Source organism: Ranitomeya imitator, chromosome 1 (genome assembly GCF_032444005.1).
Source record: "Ranitomeya imitator isolate aRanImi1 chromosome 1, aRanImi1.pri, whole genome shotgun sequence".
In the NCBI taxonomy this organism is placed as follows: Eukaryota; Metazoa; Chordata; class Amphibia; order Anura; family Dendrobatidae; genus Ranitomeya; species Ranitomeya imitator.
In genome coordinates, this window is record NC_091282.1 from 893512790 (window position 1) to 893534357 (window position 21568).

The window sequence follows — 21568 nt, forward strand, 5'->3', positions numbered from 1 at the left end:
GGAGACAATGAGCTGCAGTATAGACTTCACAGGAGACATGGGGCTGTGGGACAGACATCACAGGACACACTTTGGGTCTGCGGTATAGAGATCACAGGAGACAATTTGGGACTGTGACATAGACACCACAGGAGACACTTTGGGGCTGGAGCACAGACATCACAGGAAACACTTTGGAGCTGCAGTACAGACATCACAAGAGACATTTTGGGGCTGCAGTATAGACATCACAGGAGACAATTTGGGCTGGGGATTGACTTTACAGGAAACAGTTTGGGGCTGCAGCAAATACATCACAGGAGAAAGGGTTGCCACTAGGAATTTCGTGGCCCCATACTGGCAAAATTTTCGGGTCCACTTGAGAATCTGCCCAGGCTCCACCACAGCTCTGCCTCCTCTGTCCCACCACCTCTTGGAAAAACTCAACTTCACCACCACGTCCTCACCAATCAGATATTAACAGTTCCCATCAAACACTAGATCACATTCATAACCAGCAGCTTTTTTTGTTGCCAAAAGAATTTTTAAGCCACCACCATGACGCGGTAGACTCTTTTGGCTGGACCCTACTCTACTCTAACCTATTAAATATAAATATATTTTTATGTATTTTTCTTTAAAGGAAAGAGACACATTTTTTTAAAATGCCCATTAATACCACATACAAGGGACAAATACCGCCACACCATGACCAGACCCCATATTACCACCACATAGTGACCAAATAATACCACATACAAGGAACAAATACCACCACACCATGAGCAGATCACATATTACCACCACATAGTGACCAAATAATACCACATACAAGGAACAAATACCGCCACACCATCACCAGATCACATATATTTACTGTATATAGTGCATAGTGTACAGGTAATACAGTGATCACCACTGACATTGTAAGCAGGAGCTTTGTATACAGTGTCAGTGTATAGGCATTACAGTGATCACCAGTGACATTATATACAGGAGCTCTGTATATGGTGTCAGCGTACAGGTAATACAGTGATCGCTAGTGACATTATATACAAGAAATCTGTATATAGTATACAGTGTATAGTGTCAGTATACAAGGAACACATTGACTCACCAGTAATGTCTGCAGCTGAAGTCCTTGGCTTTTCTTTTTCATCCAGCACAGACCACCGTCACTACTTCCAGCCAGGACTCGTCTCTGCATAAAATAACACATAGTTACCTAGAGTACCTCTTCCATAGCGCATTTCCCACTTTTTCCCTTTCTTCTACAAAGCACATCTGATTACAGACATGCACCCACCATCAATATATAATCGGTTAATATCCAACCCACCATTCCAAATATAAATTATAATCCGCCATTGTGCCCCCACTAACTATAAATAGCCAATTTCCCAATTTCATATATAAATTAATTAGCACCTGCACTCTTTACCCCAATTCATTACCAGTCACTTCATCCTCAACACCCCCCACTGTGTGCCGCCCACTCTAACCCTAACCCCGATTCATTATATTTACATGTCACTCATGCCCCAATTCATTGTCATGCCTTTGTCTCCCAGCCTCTATTCATTATCAGCTGCTCTACCCCACATTGAATACATAATTTACTCCCTCACCCTCAAAATTCATCATTATTTGTTCTTACCCTAGATCATCATTTTCTCTCCCCACCCCCACCTTCGATTCGTCATTTGCTTTCCCCAGCCCTCACCTTCAATTCAATTGCTGTCCCTGTCTCTCACATTGAATTCATCATTTTCTCTCCCTCTCACCCCCTACTTCATCATTTGCAGTCCCCTGTCCCCTCCCCCGACTTCATCATGTGCACTCCCCCCTCCCCCACTTTAATTTGCAGTTCCCCTTACTGCATCAATTGCAGTCCCCAATCACCCCCTCACTTCATCTGCAGTGCCCCTTGCTTCATCATTTGCAGCCCCTATCCCTCTCTCATTACATCATGTGCAGTCCACCATCAGACACACTTTATCATGTGCAGTCCCCCCCACTTCATCATGTGTAGTCCCCTCCCTCCCACTTCATCATGTGCAGACCTCTTACCCCCCACTTCGTCATGTGCAGCCCCACTCCCCCACTTCTTCATGTGCAGCCCCATTGCCATCACTTCATCATGTGCAGTCTCCCTTACCCCCACTTCATCATGTGCAGCCCCACTCCCCCACTTCATCATGTGCAACCACACTCCCCCTTCATCATATGCTGTCCCCTTTACCACCACTTCATCATGTGCAGTACCCCTTACCCCCTTCATCATCTGCAGTTCCCCCTCCTCCCCTCACCCATTGAATTAATTTTATAAAGAAAACAAAGACTTTTTTTATACCTACCTCACAGTCGTTCCCCTGCAGCGCGGCCCTGCTTCCAGCATCTGGTACATGTCGGCACGTACGCGATGATGTCATCGCATACGCGCCTTCACTTGACCGGAAGTACAGAGCACATGGAGGGAGCGGGAGCTGTGCAGCTGTTAAGGTTAGACAGCCGTGCACAGCTCGGAGAAAGCTCCAAGGCCCCAGCACCGATTTGCACACCATAGTGCACAGAACTTTATTGCACGACGGGGCCTGTTCAGCAGAAGCAAAAGAGCTGGGGCCCCAGACCTGTGGGCCCCCTCTGTACTGCTGCTCACCAGGCCCCATAAAGCATCAGGGGCAGTAATGCCCTGATGGCGGCCCTGACAGGAGACATGGGGCGGCAGTATATGCATCACAGGAGACATGAGGCTGTGGTATAGATATCACAAGAGATGTCGGGGTTGCAGCATAGACATCACAGCAGATGACTGGGCTGTGGCATAGATCTCACAAGAGAAATGGGACTGGTGCATAGACATCACAAGAGGCACTCTGTGGCTGCGATATAAACATCACAGGAGACACTTTGTGGCTGCGGTATAGACATCACAGGAAACACTTTACAGTTGCAACATAGCTATCACAGGACACACTTTGGGGCTAGGGCATGGACATCACAGGAGAGATTGGTCTGTCACATAGACATCACAGGAGACATGGAGCTGCAGTATAGACATCACAGAAGACATAAGACTGAGGTATGGACATCACAGAAGACACAGGGCTGAGGTAAAGGTATCACAGGTGACAATTTGGGGCTGCAGATGTACATCATATGAGGTACCTTGGGGCTGCGGCATAGACATAACAGAAGAAACTATGGGGATGCGGCATAGACATCACAGGAAAAGCTGAGGCTGGGGTATAGACATTACAGGAGACATGGGGCTTCAGTATAGATATCACAGGAGACACTTTGGAGCTGCAGTATATACCTCACAGGAGATGCTGTCACTGCTGTTTTCTACTGTGGGCCGGGAGTGCATCGTGCACTAACTCCACCCACAAAGTAAGTCCTGACACTGGCATTGGCAAAATTCAGCTACTGGCCCAAGAACTGTGGTCCTGGTGCTTTAATAGAATGAATTGTGTGCTTTGGTCACTATATGGTGGTAATATGTGCTTTGGTCATGATGTGGCGGTATTTGTTCCTTGCACATGGTTTTATTCAGTTACTATGTGGTGGTAATATGTGGTCTGCTCATGGTGTGGTGGTATTTCTCCCTTGTTTGTGGTATAATTCGGTCAGTATGTGGTGGTAATATGTGGTCTGGTCCTGGTGTGATGGTATTTGTCCCTTGTATGTAGTATTATTGATCTTTTAAAAAAATGCATGAGACACATTCCCTTAAAAAAAAAAAGAAAAATATAACTAAAAAAAGGATTGGGTATTTTAAGAAATGTTTAGTAGGTTAGAGTAGAGTAGGGCCCTGCCAAAAGAGTCTACCTTGTTGTGGTGGCAGGCTTAAAAAATATTTTGGCCAAAACAAAAGCTGATGGCTATGTATGTGATAGTGTTCAATGTGAACTGTTAATGTGTGATTAGTGAGGACATGGTGCTGAAGTGAAGTTTTTCCAAGGGTGGGTGGTGGGACTGTGGAAGGTATGAGAAGTGGAGGCAGAGCTGGCGTGGAGCCTGGGAGGGGTCTTAAGGGGACCTGAAAATTTTGCCAGTATGTGAAACTGAAATTCCTGGTGGCCGCCCTTGTTGTCTTGCTGCATGAGCTAGGTTGTTGCCTTGGAACTTTCTTAAAATTTAGCTCATGGACAGATGTCCTGATATTTTCCTTTAGAACTTGCTTATAAAATTCAGACTTCATTGTTTCATCATTGATGGCAAGTTTTCCTGGCCCAGATGCACCAAAGCAGGCCTAAACCGTAATGGTACCTCCACTTTGTTTCACAGATGGTATTAGATTTCTATGCTGAAATTCAGTGTTTTTCTTTCTCCCATCATAATTCTTCTCATTTTAACCAAAAAAATGTGTTTTGGTCTCATCCATGGACAAAACATTGTTCCCATAGCCTCCTGTATTGCCCAGGTGATCTTTAGCAAATGGCAAGCAGGCAGCAATGTTCTATTTGGAGAGCAATGGCTTTCTCTCTGCAATCCTGTCATGCACTTCATTGTTGTTCAGTGTCTTCCTGAGGTGGACTCATGAATATTAACATTAGATAATGTGAGAGTGGCCTTTAGTTGCTTAGAGGTTACCATGGGATCCTTTGTGACCTTGGCAAACTGTTCTATGTCTTGTGATCTTTGTTTAACAACCACTCCTGTGCAGGATAATAATGGTCTTAAATTTCTATTTGTACACAATCTGTTTCACTGTGCATTGGTGGAGTCCAACTGCTTTAGTGCTGACTTTGCAACCATTTTGAACCTGATGAGCGTCAACAACACTTCTTCTGAAGTCCTCAGAAATATCCTTTGTTCATGCCATGACACACTTCCACTAACTTGTTAAGAAGATCTGACTTTGACAGATACTGTACCTGCTTTTTTTAAAGGGAATTTGTTTTCACGATTCCCCCCACCCCCAAAAGAAAAAATGTGTATATAGTCATGTTGTTCTCTGAAATATAATGAAACTCATACCTATACTTATGCAATCCATGAGTGAAAAATTGCTGTTTTAATTATTATATAAATAAAACTTAACTGCTCTAGGAGTGTGATAGCACTTCCCAAACTTCTGCCTCCTTGGCTTCCATCCTTACCTTATTGGTCTTGACTGTAATCAAGAGAGTGAGCTCGTGATTAAGGTACTGTATGTAAATAGTTTGTTCCAAGTTTATATAAAAAGATAGCATGTATTCAGTATTAAGATATCCCTGGAAGAATGCTAGCACTTTTTACAATATAATTAAACAAAACATTGGAATAATGTTAATGAATTTTGCTCTGTGTTAAACTGCAATTCAGTACTACCAGCAGTACAAGAATTGACAACTTACCGGAATCCTGATGTATATGAGATGTTCTTTACAAACACTTCTTGTTTCATGCTAAAATCCTGAAAAAAATAAACAAAAATGAATTAATTCTGAAGTAATTAATGATGTGATGCCACACTCAGGGAACATGGAACTTCTAAATAAAATATGTTTTTTAAGCTTTTTTCCAATTACAGACTTTAATCACTGTTAGGCTATGTGCACATGTTGCGGATTTGGCTGCAGATCCGCAACAGTTTTCCATCAGGTTTGCAGTACCATGTAAACCTATGGGAAACCAAATCCGCAGTGCCCATGGTGCAGAAAATACCGCGCGCAAACGTTGCGTTGTATTTTTCGCAGCATGTCAATTGTTTGTTCGGATTACGCAGCGTTTTACACCTGCTCCTCAATAGGTATCCGCAGGTGTAAAACCGCAGATGGAATCCGCACAAAAACCGCAGGAAATCCGCAGGTAAAACGCAGCGCATTTTACCTGCTGATTTTGCAAAAAACGGTGCGTAAAAATTCACACATGAATAAGCAATGTGGGCACATAGCCTAACTGGCACAACAAATGTGAAAGGTCAGGATATAGAATTTGAAAAAATTACAAGTGCGCATATTATATTCTTATCATGGCATGTTAACTGGATACTCAGTTTATTGTTATCTTTCATAAATTACTCTTTTTGTTAGGGGACTACTATTACTAGAGTACAATTTTGACCCAGCATACAATAAGAAGTTTATGGACTGGTGTGAGAACTGACAAATATATGAAATGGTAGCATGGCCGCCATCAGGGCATTACTGCCCTGACTGGCATATGGGGCCCGGTGGGCAGAGGGGGCCCGCATTGGGCCCCGTCTCATCTGCCCATTGGGCCCGGGCCCCAGCGGCAGACTTCTGACAGTATACTGAACCTGCGTCTGAGGCGCAGGTTCAGTGTCCTCTGTTGCCTTGAGGGCCCGTCCGGGCCTGCAAGGCAACAGTTAAAGACGCCAGCCAATCGGAGGCTGGCAGCTGACGTCAGCGCGCACGTCGCCAGCGTATGACGTCATCGTCATACGCCGGCGAGTCTGCGCTGAAATGCCCGGGATGGATGTCGGCGCTGGACAGCGGCCAGGTAAGGTGTTTTTTGTTTTTACTGAATGCGGCAAGCCCGGGGCATGATAAAGACAGGAGGGAAGGATGGGGGACACAGGGGCAGGAAAGAAAAGAACACAGGGGGCGGGAATGAAATTAGGGGGGCAGGAATGAAAAACACAGGGGGCAGGAATGAAAACACTGGGGGCAGGAATGAAAACACTACAGGGGGCAGGAATGGAAACACCACAGGGGGCAGGAATGAAAACACTGGGGGCAGGAATGGAAACACCACAGGGGGGCAGGAATGAAAACACTGGGGGCAGGAATGGAAACACCACAGGGGGGCAGGAATGAAAACAACACAGGGGGACAGAATGTGTGACACGGGGCAGAATGTGAGACACAGGGGGGCAGGAATGAAAACAACACAGGGGGACAGAATGTGTGACACGGGGCAAGATGTGAGACACATGGGGCAGAATGGGAGACACGGGGCAGGATGTGAGACAGGGGCAGGATGTGAGACAGGGCAGGATGTGAGACAGGGGGCAGGATGTGAGACAGGGGCAGGATGTGAGACAGGGGGGTAGAATGTGAGACAGGGGGGCAGAATGTGAGACACGGGGCAGAATGTGAGACACGGGGCAGAATGTGAGACACGGGGTCAGGATGTGAGACAGGATGGAGACAGATGGGGCAGGATGGAGACAGATGGGGCAGGATCATGGTGCAGGATTACGGGGCAGGATGGATACGATGGAGACAGATGGGGCAGCAGGATAATGGGACAGATGGGTCAGGATCATGGGGCAGGATGGGGAGATCATATGGGGGAAGAATGGATACTCATGAGGGCAGGATGGGAGAACATATGGCTGGAGCCAGGAATGAGATACATGGGGCCAGGATGTGGATATTATTACCATAGGGGCTAATTAAGGGATATTATTACTACAGTGATGTATTTATTTTATTTTTTGAGGATACTGTTTTAACCCCTTCATGACCCAGCCTATTTTGACCTTAAAGACCTTGCCGTTTTTTGCAATTCTGACCAGTGTCCCTTCATGAGGTAATAACTCAGGAACGCTTCAATGGATCCTAGCGGTTCTGAGATTGTTTTTTCGTGACATATTGGGCTCCATGTTAGGGGTAAATTTAGGTCAATAAATTCTGAGTTTATTTGTGATAAAAACGGAAATTTGGCGAAAATTTTGAAAATTTCGCAATTTTCACATTTTGAATTTTTATTCTGTTAAACCAGAGAGTTATGTGACACAAAATAGTTAATAAATAACATTTCCCACACGTCTACTTTACATCAGCACAATTTTGGAAACAAAATTTTTTTTTGCTAGGAAGTTATAAGGGTTAAAATTTGACCAGCGATTTCTCATTTTTACAACGAAATTTACAAAACCATTTTTTTTAGGGACCACCTCACATTTGAAGTCAGTTTGAGGGGTCTATATGGCTGAAAATACCCAAAAGTGACACCATTCTAAAAACTGCACCCCTCAAGGTGCACAAAACCACATTCAAGAAGTTTATTAACCCTTCAGGTGCTTCACAGCAGCAGAAGCAACATGGAAGGAAAAAATGAACATTTAACTTTTTAGTCACAAAAATGATATTTCAGCAACAATTTTTTTATTTTCCCAATGGTAAAAGGAGAAACTGAACCACGTACGTTGTTGTCCAATTTGTCCTGAGTACGCTGATACCTCATATGTGGGGGTAAACCACTGTTTGGGCGCACGGCAGGGCTTGGAAGGGAAGGAGCGCCATTTGACTTTTTGAATGAAAAATTGGCTGCACTCTTTAGCGGACACCATGTCACATTTGGAGAGCCCCCGTGTGCCTAAAAATTGGAGCTCCCCCACAAGTGACCCCATTTTGGAAACTAGACGCCCCAAGGAACTTATCTAGATGCATAGTGAGCCCTTTAAACCCCCAGGTGCTTCACAAATTGATCCGTAAAAATGAAAAAGTACTTTTTTTTCACAAAAAAATTCTTTTAGCCTCAATTTTTTCATTTTCACATGGACAACAGGATAAAATGGATCCTAAAATTTGTTTGGCAATTTCTCCTGAGTACACCGATACTTCACATGTGGGGGTAAACCACTGTTTGGGCACATGGTAAGGCTCGGAAGGGAAGGAGCGCCATTTGACTTTTTGAATGAAAAATTATCTCCATCGTTAGCGGACACCATGTCGCGTTTGGAGAGACCCTGTGTGCTTAAACATTGGAGCTCCCCCACAAGTGACCCCATTTTGGAAACTGGACCCCCCAAGGAACTTATCTAGATGCCTAGTGAGCACTTTAAACCCTCAGGTGCTTCACAAATTGATCCGTAAAAATGAAAAAGTACTTTTTTTTTCACAAAAAATTTATTTTCGCCTCAATTTTTTCATTTTCACATGGGCAATAGGATAAAATGGATCCTAAAATTTGTTGAGCAATTTCTCCCGAGTACGCCAATACCTCATATGTGGGGGTAAACCACTGTTTGGGCACACGGCAGGGCTCGGAAGGGAAGGCGCGCCTTTTAACTTTTTGAATGGAAAATTAGCTCCAATTGTTAGCGGACACCATGTCGCATTTGGAGAGCCCCTGTGTGCCTATGCAATGGAGCTCCCCCACAAGTGACCCCATTTTGGAAACTAGACCCCCCAAGGAACTTATCTAGATGCATACTGAGCACTTTAAACCCCCAGGTGCTTCACAGAAGTTTATAATGCAGAGCCATGAAAATAAAAAATAATTTTTCTTTTCTCAAAAATGATTTTTTAGCCTGGAATTTCCTATTTTGCCAATGGTAATAGGAGAAATTGGACCACAAATGTTGTTGTCCAGTTTGTCCTGAGTATGCAGATACCCCATATGTGGGGGTAAACCACTGTTTGGGCGCACGGCAGGGCTCAGAAGGGAAGGCACGCCATTTGGCTTTTTAAATGGAAAATTATCTCCAATCATTAGCGGACACCATGTCGCGTTTGGAGAGCCCCTGTGTGCCTAAACATTGGAGATCCCCCACAAATTACCCCATTTTGGAAACTAGACCCCCAAAGGAACTAATCTAGATGTGTAGTGAGCACTTTGAACCCTCAAGTGCTTCACAGAAGTTTATAACGCAGAGCCATGAAAATAAAAAAAAAAATTATTTTCTCAAAAATGAATTTTAGCCCGCAATTTTTTATTTTCCCAAGGGTAACAGGAGAAATTTGACCCCAAAAGTGTTGTGAATTTGCTTTTTGGCTCCCTCTAGTGGTTACTAGTTTTTTGACTCTGGTTTTTCTGTCTTTCCTTTTATCCGCACCTGGGTCGTTAGTTAGGGGCGTTGCTTTATAAGCTCCCTGGACACTCAGTTCTATGCCTGGCAACGTAGTTATCAGAGTTAATCTGCTGTGCTCTTGTCTACTGATCCTGGTCCGGTTTTTCAGCTAAGTCATTTACTTTACTTTTTGCTATTTGTTTTTGGTTTTGTATTTTTGTCCAGCTTGTTCCTAATCTGTATCCTGACTTTTGCTGGAAGCTCTAGGGCGCTGGTGTTCTCCCCCCGGACCGTTAGACGGTTCGGGGGTTCTTGAATTTCCAGTGTGGATTTTTGATAGGGTTGTTTGTTGACCATATAAGTTACCTTTCTATATTCTGCTATTAGTTAGCGGGCCTCTCTGTGCTAAACCTGGTTCATTTCTGTGTTTGTCATTTCCTCTTACCTCACCGTTATTATTTGTGGGGGGCTTCTATCCTGCTTTGGGGTCCCTTTCTCTGGAGGCAAGAGAGGTCTTTGTTTTCCTCTACTAGGGGTATTTAGATTCTCCGGCTGGCGCGAGTCATCTAGGATCAACGTAGGTATGACCCCCGGCTACTTCTAGTGTTGGCGTTAGGAGTAGATATATGGTCAACCCAGTTACCACTGCCCTATGAGCTGGATTTTTGTATCTTGCAGACTTCCACGTTCCTCTGAGACCCTCGCCATTGGGGTCATAACAGTTTGCCAGGCCTATATTAAATGTTTAATGCATTGCAAAAGAGGGATTATAAGAAAGAAGATTCTGAGTTTTTTTTTTTCTCCTCTCTCATTTTTTTTTTTTTTTTTCTTCATCCCCTTTACCTCAGAGTGGCTTATGCTTGCTGCAGACATGAATGTCCAGACCTTGATTACAAGTGTGGACCAGCTGGCTATTCGTGTGCAGGGCTTACAAGATTATGTTATCAGAAGTCCTGGGTCAGAACCTAAGATACCGATTCCTGAACTGTTTTCCGGAGACAGGTTTAAGTTTAGGAATTTCAAGAATAATTGTAAATTGTTTTTGTCCCTGAGACCCTGTTCATCTGGAGACTCCGCTCAGCAAGTAAAAATTGTTATTTCGTTCTTACGGGGTGACCCTCAAGATTGGGCTTTTTCGCTGGCGCCAGGAGATCCGGCATTGGCTGATATTGATGCGTTTTTTCTGGCGCTCGGTTTACTTTATGAGGAACCCAATCTTGAGATTCAGGCAGAAAAGGCCCTGCTGGCTATGTCTCAGGGGCAGGACGAGGCTGAAGTGTATTGCCAAAAATTTCGGAAATGGTCCGTGCTGACACATTGGAACGACTGTGCACTGGCCGCTAATTTTAGAAATGGTCTTTCTGATGCCATTAAAGATGTTATGGTGGGTTTTCCCATTCCCACAGGTCTGAATGATGCTATGGCACTGGCTATTCAAATTGACCGGCGATTGCGGGAGCGCAAGACCGCAAATTCCCTCATGGTGTTGTCTGAACAGACACCTAATTCGGTGCAATGTGATAGAAAAACCGCAAATTCCCTCATGGTGTTGTCTGAACAGACACCTGATTTAATGCAATGTGATAGAATCCTGACCAGAAATGAGCGGAAAATTCATAGACGCCGGAATGGCTTGTGCTACTACTGTGGTGATTCTACACATGTTATCTCAGCATGCTCTAAACGTATAGCTAAGGTTGTTGGTCCGGTCACCGCTGGAAATTTGCAACCTAAATTTATTCTGTCTGTAACTTTGATTTGCTCACTGTCGTCTTATCCTGTCATGGCGTTTGTAGATTCAGGTGCTGCCCTGAGTCTTATGGATCTGTCATTTGCTAAGCGCTGTGGTTTTACTCTTGAACCATTAGAAAATCCTATTCCTCTTAGGGGTATTGATGCTACGCCATTGGCAGCAAATAAACCGCAGTATTGGACACAGGTTACCATGTGCATGACTCCTGAACACCGCGAGGTGATACGTTTTCTTGTTTTACATAAAATGCATGATTTGGTTGTTTTAGGGCTGCCATGGTTACAGACCCATAATCCCGTCCTGGACTGGAAGGCTATGTCAGTTTGTAGTTGGGGCTGTCGTGGTATTCATGGGGATATCCTGCCTGTGTCTATTGCTTCTTCTACGCCTTCGGAAGTTCCGGAGTATTTGTCTGATTATCAGGATGTCTTTAGCGAGTCCAGGTCCAGTGCATTGCCTCCTCATAGGGACTGTGACTGTGCTATAGATTTGATTCCAGGCAGTAAATTTCCTAAGGGAAGACTCTTTAATCTGTCGGTACCTGAACATACCGCTATGCGTTCGTATATCAAGGAGTCTTTGGAGAAAGGACATATTCGTCCGTCTTCTTCCCCTCTTGGTGCAGGATTCTTTTTTGTGGCTAAAAAGGACGGATCTTTGAGGCCTTGTATTGATTATCGGCTTTTAAATAAGATCACTGTCAAATTTCAGTATCCTCTGCCGCTGTTGTCTGACTTGTTTGCCCGAATTAAAGGTGCCAAGTGGTTCACCAAGATAGACCTTCGTGGTGCGTACAACCTTGTGCGCATTAAGCAAGGTGATGAATGGAAAACCGCATTCAATACGCCCGAAGGTCATTTTGAGTACTTGGTGATGCCTTTTGGGCTCTCCAATGCGCCTTCAGTTTTTCAGTCCTTTATGCATGACATTTTCCGGAAGTATCTGGATAAATTTTTGATCGTTTATCTGGATGATATTTTGTTTTTTTCTGATGATTGGGACTCGCATGTGGAGCAGGTCAGGTTGGTCTTTAAAATTTTGCGTGAAAATTCTTTGTTTGTCAAAGGCTCAAAGTGTCTCTTTGGTGTACAGAAGGTTCCCTTTTTGGGGTTTATTTTTTCCCCTTCTGCTGTGGAGATGGACCCGGTCAAGGTCCGAGCTATTCTTGATTGGACTCAGCCCTCGTCAGTTAAGAGTCTTCAGAAGTTCTTGGGTTTCGCTAACTTCTACCGTCGTTTTATCGCTAATTTTTCTAGCGTTGTGAAACCTTTGACGGATATGACCAAGAAGGGCTCCGATGTAGCTAACTGGGCTCCTGCTGCCGTGGAGGCTTTCCAGGAGTTGAAACGCCGGTTTACTTCGGCGCCTGTTTTGTGCCAGCCCGATGTCTCACTTCCCTTTCAGGTTGAGGTGGATGCTTCGGAGATTGGAGCAGGGGCCGTTTTGTCGCAGAGAGGCCCTGGTTGCTCTGTTATGAAACCTTGTGCCTTTTTCTCTAGGAAGTTTTCGCCTGCCGAGCGAAATTATGATGTGGGCAATCGGGAGTTGTTGGCCATGAAGTGGGCATTTGAGGAGTGGCGTCATTGGCTCGAGGGTGCTAAGCATCGTGTGGTGGTCTTGACTGATCACAAAAATCTGATGTATCTCGAGTCTGCTAAACGCCTTAATCCGAGACAGGCCCGCTGGTCATTGTTTTTCTCCCGCTTTGATTTTGTTGTCTCGTATTTACCAGGTTCAAAGAATGTGAAGGCCGATGCTCTTTCTAGGAGCTTTGTGCCTGATGCTCCTGGAGTCGCTGATCCTGTTGGTATTCTTAAGGATGGAGTTATCTTATCAGCTATTTCTCCGGATCTGCGACGTGTGTTGCAGAGATTTCAAGCTGATAGGCCTGAGTCTTGTCCACCTGACAGACTGTTTGTTCCGGATAAGTGGACCAGCAGAGTCATTTCCGAGGTTCATTCCTCGGTGTTGGCAGGTCACCCGGGAATTTTTGGCACCAGAGATCTGGTGGCCAGGTCCTTTTGGTGGCCTTCTTTGTCAAGGGATGTGCGGTCATTTGTGCAGTCCTGTGGGACTTGTGCTAGAGCTAAGCCTTGCTGTTCTCGTGCCAGCGGGTTGCTCTTGCCCTTGCCTGTCCCGAAGAGACCTTGGACACATATCTCCATGGATTTCATTTCTGATCTTCCGCTATCTCAGGGCATGTCTGTTATCTGGGTGATATGTGATCGCTTCTCCAAGATGGTCCATTTGGTTCCTTTGCCTAAGCTGCCTTCCTCTTCCGATCTGGTTCCTGTGTTTTTCCAGAACGTGGTTCGTTTGCACGGCATCCCTGAGAATATTGTGTCAGATAGAGGATCCCAGTTCGTTTCCAGGTTCTGGCGATCCTTTTGTAGTAGGATGGGCATTGATTTGTCGTTTTCCTCTGCTTTCCATCCTCAGACTAATGGACAGACGGAGCGAACCAATCAGACTTTGGAGGCTTATTTGAGGTGTTTTGTCTCTGCTGATCAGGACGATTGGGTGACATTCTTGCCGTTGGCTGAGTTTGCCCTTAATAATCGGGCTAGTTCCGCCACCTTGGTTTCGCCTTTTTTCTGCAACACTGGTTTCCATCCTCGCTTTTCTTCAGGTCATGTGGAGTCTTCTGACTGTCCTGGGGTGGATTCTGTGGTGGATAGGTTGCAGCGGATCTGGAATCATGTGGTGGACAACTTGAAGTTGTCACAGGAGAGGGCTCAGCGCTTTGCCAACCGCCGCCGCGGTGTGGGTCCCCGACTACGCGTTGGGGATTTGGTGTGGCTTTCTTCCCGCTTTGTTCCTATGAAGGTCTCCTCTCCCAAATTTAAACCTCGTTTTATTGGTCCTTACAAGATATTGGAAATCCTTAATCCTGTATCTTTTCGTCTGGATCTTCCTGTGTCGTTTGCTATTCACAATGTATTTCATAGGTCCTTGTTGCGGCGGTACGTTGTGCCTGTAGTTCCTTCTGCTGAGCCTCCTGCTCCGGTGTTGGTTGAGGGCGAGTTGGAGTACGTGGTGGAGAAGATCTTGGATTCTCGCCTCTCCAGGCGAAGACTTCAGTACCTGGTCAAGTGGAAGGGCTATGGTCAGGAGGATAATTCCTGGGTGGTCGCCTCTGATGTTCATGCGGCCGATTTAGTTCGTGCCTTTCATGCCGCTCATCCTGATCGCCCTGGTGGTCGTGGTGAGGGTTCGGTGACCCCTCACTAAGGGGGGGGTACTGTTGTGAATTTGCTTTTTGGCTCCCTCTAGTGGTTACTAGTTTTTTGACTCTGGTTTTTCTGTCTTTCCTTTTATCCGCACCTGGGTCGTTAGTTAGGGGCGTTGCTTTATAAGCTCCCTGGACACTCAGTTCTATGCCTGGCAACGTAGTTATCAGAGTTAATCTGCTGTGCTCTTGTCTACTGATCCTGGTCCGGTTTTTCAGCTAAGTCATTTACTTTGCTTTTTGCTATTTGTTTTTGGTTTTGTATTTTTGTCCAGCTTGTTCCTAATCTGTATCCTGACTTTTGCTGGAAGCTCTAGGGCGCTGGTGTTCTCCCCCCGGACCGTTAGACGGTTCGGGGGTTCTTGAATTTCCAGTGTGGATTTTTGATAGGGTTGTTTGTTGACCATATAAGTTACCTTTCTATATTCTGCTATTAGTTAGCGGGCCTCTCTGTGCTAAACCTGGTTCATTTCTGTGTTTGTCATTTCCTCTTACCTCACCGTTATTATTTGTGGGGGGCTTCTATCCTGCTTTGGGGTCCCTTTCTCTGGAGGCAAGAGAGGTCTTTGTTTTCCTCTACTAGGGGTATTTAGATTCTCCGGCTGGCGCGAGTCATCTAGGATCAACGTAGGTATGACCCCCGGCTACTTCTAGTGTTGGCGTTAGGAGTAGATATATGGTCAACCCAGTTACCACTGCCCTATGAGCTGGATTTTTGTATCTTGCAGACTTCCACGTTCCTCTGAGACCCTCGCCATTGGGGTCATAACACAAAAGTTGTTGTCCAGTTTCTCCTGAGTACGCTGATACCCCATATGTGGGGGTAAACCACTGTTTAGGCACATGCTGGGGCTCGGAAGTGAAGTAGTGACGTTTTGAAATGCAGACTTTGATGGAATGGTCTGCGGGCGTCACATTGCGTTTGCAGAGCCCCTGGTGTGCCTAAACAGTAGAAACCCCCCACAAGTGACCCCATTTTGGAAACTAGACCCCCAAAGGAACTTATCTAGATGTGTGGTGAGCACTTTCAACCCCCAAGTGCTTTACAGAAGTTTATAACGCAGAGCCGTGGAAATAATAAATACGTTTTCTTTCCTCAAAAATAATTTTTTAGCCCAGAATTTTTTATTTTCCCAAGGGTTACAGGAGAAATTGGACCACAAAAGTTGTTGTCCAGTTTCTCCTGAGTACGCTGATGCCCCATGTGTGGGGGTAAACCACTGTTTGGGCATACGTGGGGGCTCAGAAGGGAAGTAGTGACTTTTGAAATGCAGACTTTGATGGAATGGTCTGCGGGCGTCACGTTGCGTTTGCAGAGCCCCTGGTGTGCCTAAACAGTTGAAACCCCCCACAAGTGACCCCATTTTGGAAACTAGACCCCCCAAGGAACTTATCTAGATATGTGGTGAGCACTTTGAACCCCCAAGTGCTTCACAGACGTTTACAACGCAGAGCCGTGAAAATAAAAAATCATTTTTCTTTCCTCAAAAATGATGTTTTAGCAAGCAATTTTTTATTTTCTCAAGGGTAACAGGAGAAATTGGACCCCAGTAATTGTTGCGCAGTTTGTCCTGAGTATGCTGGTACCCCATATGTGGGGGTAAACCACTGTTTGGGCACACGTCGGGGTTCGGAAGTGAGGGAGCACCATTTGAATTTTTGAATACAAGATTGGCTGGAATCAATGGTGGCGCCATGTTGCGTTTGGAGACCCCCTGAAGTGCCTAAACAGTGGAAACCCCTCAATTCTACCTCCAACACACCCCTAACCCTTATCCCAACTGTAGCCGTAACCCTAATCACAACCCTAACCCCAACACACCCCTAACCACAACCCTAACCCCAACACACCCCTAACCCTAACCACAACCCTAATTCCAACCCAACTCTAAGGCTATGTGCCAACGTTGCGGATTCGTATGAGATTTTTCAGCATCATTTTTGAAAAATCCGCGGGTAAAAGGCACTGCGTTTTACCTGTGGATTTACCGTGGATTTCCAGTGTTTTTTGTGCGGATTTCACCTGTGGATTCCTATTGAGGAACAGGTGTAAAACGCTGCGGAATCCGCACAAAGAATTGGCATGCTGCGGAAAATACAACGCAGCGTTCCCGCGCGGTATTTTCTGCACCATGGGCACAGCGGATTTGGTTTTCCATATGTTTACATGGTACTGTAAACCTGATGGAACACTGCTGCGGATCCGCAGCGGCCAATCCGCACCGTGTGCACATAGCCTAATTCTAAAGGTATGTGCACACGCTGCGGAAAACGCTGCGGATCCGCAGCAGTTTCCCATGAGTTTACAGTTCAATGTAAACCTATGGGAACCAAAAATCGCTGTACACATGCTGCGGAAAAACTGCACGGAAACGCAGCGGTTTACATTCCGCAGCATGTCACTTCTTTCTGCGGATTCCGCAGCGGTTTTACAACTGTTCCAATAGAAAATCGCAGTTGTAAAACCGCAGTGAAATGCGCAGAAAAACCGCGGTAAATCCACGATAAATCGGCAGCGGTTTAGCACTGTGGATTTTTCAAATCCGCTGCGGAAAAATCCGCATAGGACCAGAATACGTGTGCACATACCGAAACCCTAACCCTAGCCCTAACCCTAGCCCTAACCCTACCCCTAACCCTACCCCTAACCCTAACCCTACCCCTAACCCTAACCCTAGCCCTAACCCTACCCCTAACCCTACCCCTACCCCTAACCCTAACCCTAACCCTACCCCTAACCCTACCCCTAACCCTAACCCTAGTTCTTACCCCAACCTTAGTGAAAAAAAAAAAATTCTTTATTTTTTTTATTGTCCCTATCTATGGGGGTGACAAGGGGGGGGTCATTTACTATTTTTTTTATTTTGATCACTGAGATAGGTTATATCTCAGTGATCAAAATTCACTCTGGAACGAATCTGCCGGCCGGCAGATTCGGCGGGCGCACTGCACATGCGCCCGCCATTTTGGAAGATGGCGGCGCCCAGGAAAGAAGACGGACGGACCTCGGGCGGCCAGGTAAGTATAAGGGGGGGGAGATCAGGGCACGGGGGGGCGTCGGAGCACGGGGGGGTGGATCGGATCATGGGGGGGGGTGGATCGGAACACGGGAGGGAGGATTGGAGCACGGGGAAGGATTGGAGCACGGGGTGAGGGATCGCTGTGCGGGGGGGGTGTGGATCGGAGCACGGGGGGGTCGCTGTGTGCGGGGGGGGGGGATCGGAGTGCGGGGGGGTTTGATTGGAGCGCGGGGGGTGTGATTGGTGCACGGGCAAGCGGACAGGAGGACGGGGGAGCGGAGCACAGGACGGAGGGGAGCGGACCACAGATCGGGGGGCTGGGGGGGCGATCGGAGGAGTGGGGTGGGTGCACATAAGTGTTTCCAGCCATGGCCGATGATATTGCAGCATCGGCCATGGCTGGATTGTAATATTTCACCAGTTTTTTAGGTGAAATATTACAAATCGCTCTGATTGGCAGTTTCACTTTCAACAGCCAATCAGAGCGATCATAGCCACGAGGGGGTGAAGCCACCCCCCCTGGGCTAAACTACCACTCCCCCTGTCCCTGCAGATCGGGTGAAATGGGAGTTAACCCTTTCACCCGGCCTGCAGGGACGCGATCTTTCCATGACGCATATGCTGCGTCATGGGTCGGAATGGCACCGACTTTCATGACGCAGCGTATGCGTCAAAGGTCGGGAAGGGGTTAAATGGGGGGGGGGCGGTCCTGTTACTGTGCAGAGCGACACTAGGTCGCCTTTTTTTCTTCATCTGGTGTAGTATAGAAGTCGGGAAAAAATTAAGCAATGTGTTCTGCAAGCGGAGCTCTAGATAACTAAGTTATTTCCTGCAGAGATGAGCCCTGGCTGGAAGAATTGATGGCAGTCTGTGCTGGATGAAGATGGAAAGCGAGGCTGAAGGACTTCACCAAGAGACGTCACTGGTGAGTTAGAGTGTTACCTGTACACAGACACTGCATACTAAGTACAGATCTCCTGTGTATAATGGCACTTATGGTGATAGTATTGTGTTTTTTTTAAATTAATGATCAGTATTGCAGTATTCAATCACTATGCGGTGGTAATATGTTGTCCGGCCAAGGTGTGGCGGTATTTGTCCCTTGTATGTGCTATTATTTGGTCACTGTGGTGGTAATATGTGGTGTGGACATGGTGTGGTCGTAGTTGTCCCTTGTATGTGGTATTATTGGTCACCATGTGGTGGTAATATGTGATCTGGACATGGTGTGGCGGTATTTGTTTCATGTATGTGGTATTATAGGTCACTATATGGTAGTAATATGGTGTCTGATCATGGTGTGGCGGTATTTTTCCTTGTTTGTGATATTATTGGTCATTTAAAAATTGAAAAATAAATAAAAATATACCTAAATTGTATTGGATGTTTTAGCAAATGTTTAGTAAGTTACAGTAGAGTAGAGTCCGGCCAGAAGAGTCTACCTTGTCTTGGTGGTGGATTAAAAAATCTTTTCGCCAAAACAAAAGCTGCTGGCCATGTATGTGGTGATGGGAACTGTAAATGTGTAATTGGTGAGGATGTGGTGCAGAAGTGAAGTTTTTGCAAGAGAGGGCAGTGGGACTGTGGATGGTACGAGGGGTGGAGGCGGGGCTGAGGTGGAGCCTGGGCGGAGTCTTAAGGGGGGCCCGAAAATTTTTCCAGTATGGGGCCCCGAAAATTCCTAGTGGCAGCCCTGAATGGTAGTGCTGACTACTGTATGTGCTTCATGGACAACAAGATAGCTATTGTAAATGGCAGGCAATGTGCCTCAATGAATTAGACTATATTGATCTTCAGGCCATGATCACACATTCAGTATTTGGTCAATAGTTTACATCAGCATTTGTAAGCCAAAACCAGGAGAGAAACAATCAGAGGAAAAGTAGAATAGAAACACTTCTGTATTTATCACCCACCCCTGATTTTGGCTTACAAATATTGATGTAAAATGCTGAATGTGTGAATGTGGCCTAATTCTGAGTATCTTTAGGGAATATTAACACATTGCATAAAAACCTGCTGCAAATACTCAATGTGTGCACATTCCATTAGTACGATAGAATGAAGTTACGCTGGGAAAAAAAAATAAAAACAGATGCATCACAAAATAAGAGAATTTAAAAAAAAAATCTATGCACATGGTAGATTTTCAATTGTCTGATCAAGGCCATTATTATTGGACAGAAATGGAGCTGTTTGAATACACCACCATCTGTATGCCTTCTTTGTAATACAATTATAAAAGGTGGCAGTTTATCAAAACCATGACTTTTGGATATGGGATGGACCCCACTCCATCTTAAAACCACCATAACTACTGTAAACCTAGGTACTAAAATAAATACACAAAACACATTATTTTGGTTGTCAAAATGGCGACAGCTTTTATTCAAATCATAGGATTAAATAATCACAGTAGGAGTCAGGTGGAGTGCTAGTACATTGGGATTCACAAGTACTGCGATATCCCCAGCTGTCTGACATACAGCACCAGGACAGACAGCCATAAAGGGGCGGCACGCACTGGCTTGCCATTCAAGCAGAGGCAGTACACTTTCAGGGCACCAATGACCCTATTATCCTCACTCCTGTGCTTAACCACTGTGCCTGCCCCTGATTGATGTTACCATGACAACGTCCTTGAGGCTGGCCATCAAAGCCGAGCCTGCTCACCACCATGAGGTTTTACATCCTCTATTAGTTAAAATGAGTCCACCTTAACTTGTTTGCAACTTCCACCTGACTCCTAAACCGCAAAGCCGTGACGGGTTATAAATTCCAAGTCTCATTTGACACTTTTTTTTAATAATTAAATCATTTTTGTAAACTCAAAAACTAGAAGTCCCTGCAAAGCATTAATGGGACTAAACTTGGCAAACCTCCGACTCACAAAGAGTCATCCTACAGCACTCAGGAGAGGAAAAAACCCCTGTGGAGGAAACCTCCAGGGAACCATGGCTTAAGGATTGCCCTTCCCTTGGGCTTAGAAGGTTACCACAAATAATAACTCTTTATAACTAATATACAATTGAACTGGTACAAGATATACAATGACAAATTCAAAAATACCATAAAGCATCTATCATTGTACAAGCAATAATTAAAAAGTTTTAGGACAGAGGTTATAAACAGGGCGGGAGGGCGGGTAATGTTTCCTCCTGTCCATCCTGTGAGAGAAAAAGGGAGAGCCAGAGTTGCCTCCCCTATATAAGCCCCACCCTCCTCACAGTAATACAACAGGCACAAACATCTAAACTCCTTCCTCTTAAAGCAACAATGCTCTTGTTTAAAATCTACACCGCAATACAAACAAAAGCTGCAGGAGTTCTCTGTCCACCCATCCCCAAGTCATGTCCACCTCCGTCTAGTCTCCGGTGGTTTCTTACTCAAAGGGAATCTGTCACCATTTTGAACTTTTTGAGTTATTACTATGGGCATACAGGTTGTATACAGCTGAAATTAGCCATACCTGTATGCCTTCTGGATGTTTCCTTGTTCAATAAAAATAATCTTTTATAGCTTCGATCTTCTAGGCAGATTAGGCCCCTTAGCCTGGAAGATTGAAGCTATAAAAGATGATTTATAAAAGAAGCTCTGGTCTATATTATACAAGATTTTTACTCCCCTTCTTTTCAGTGTCCCTTTGACGTCATGTGCGCGGCCGGAAATATTGCGCCAGCACATTCTGCCTCCCGTCACTTGTCACTGTGCGCTGGAGATCACTGGGACCGAAAGTTATAGTGACTCTCTGGTGCTGGCGTACATCAAAATTGAAGACAATACCCACAGAAGGGTGAAACAGAGCAGAAGAGAGACGGCAGACAGAATGCACAGGAGATGGATTTACGGCCGCGCAAAAGGCGCCAAAAGATGAGAAGGGGAGGAGAAATCTTGTA

General features: G+C 45.5%; 1 protein-coding gene across 3 annotated transcripts in view; it reads right to left on the bottom strand.

Annotated features, from left to right (window-relative positions):
- Window positions 1-21568, bottom strand: part of SHROOM3 (shroom family member 3) — a 363566-nt gene that overhangs the window by 37603 nt on the left and 304395 nt on the right. For all 3 annotated transcript variants that reach the window (XM_069743235.1, XM_069743233.1, XM_069743234.1), the window contains one exon: window positions 5322-5380. In XM_069743235.1, coding sequence (XP_069599336.1) covers window positions 5322-5380 — 59 coding nt within the window. The remainder of the gene's footprint in view (window positions 1-5321; window positions 5381-21568) is intronic.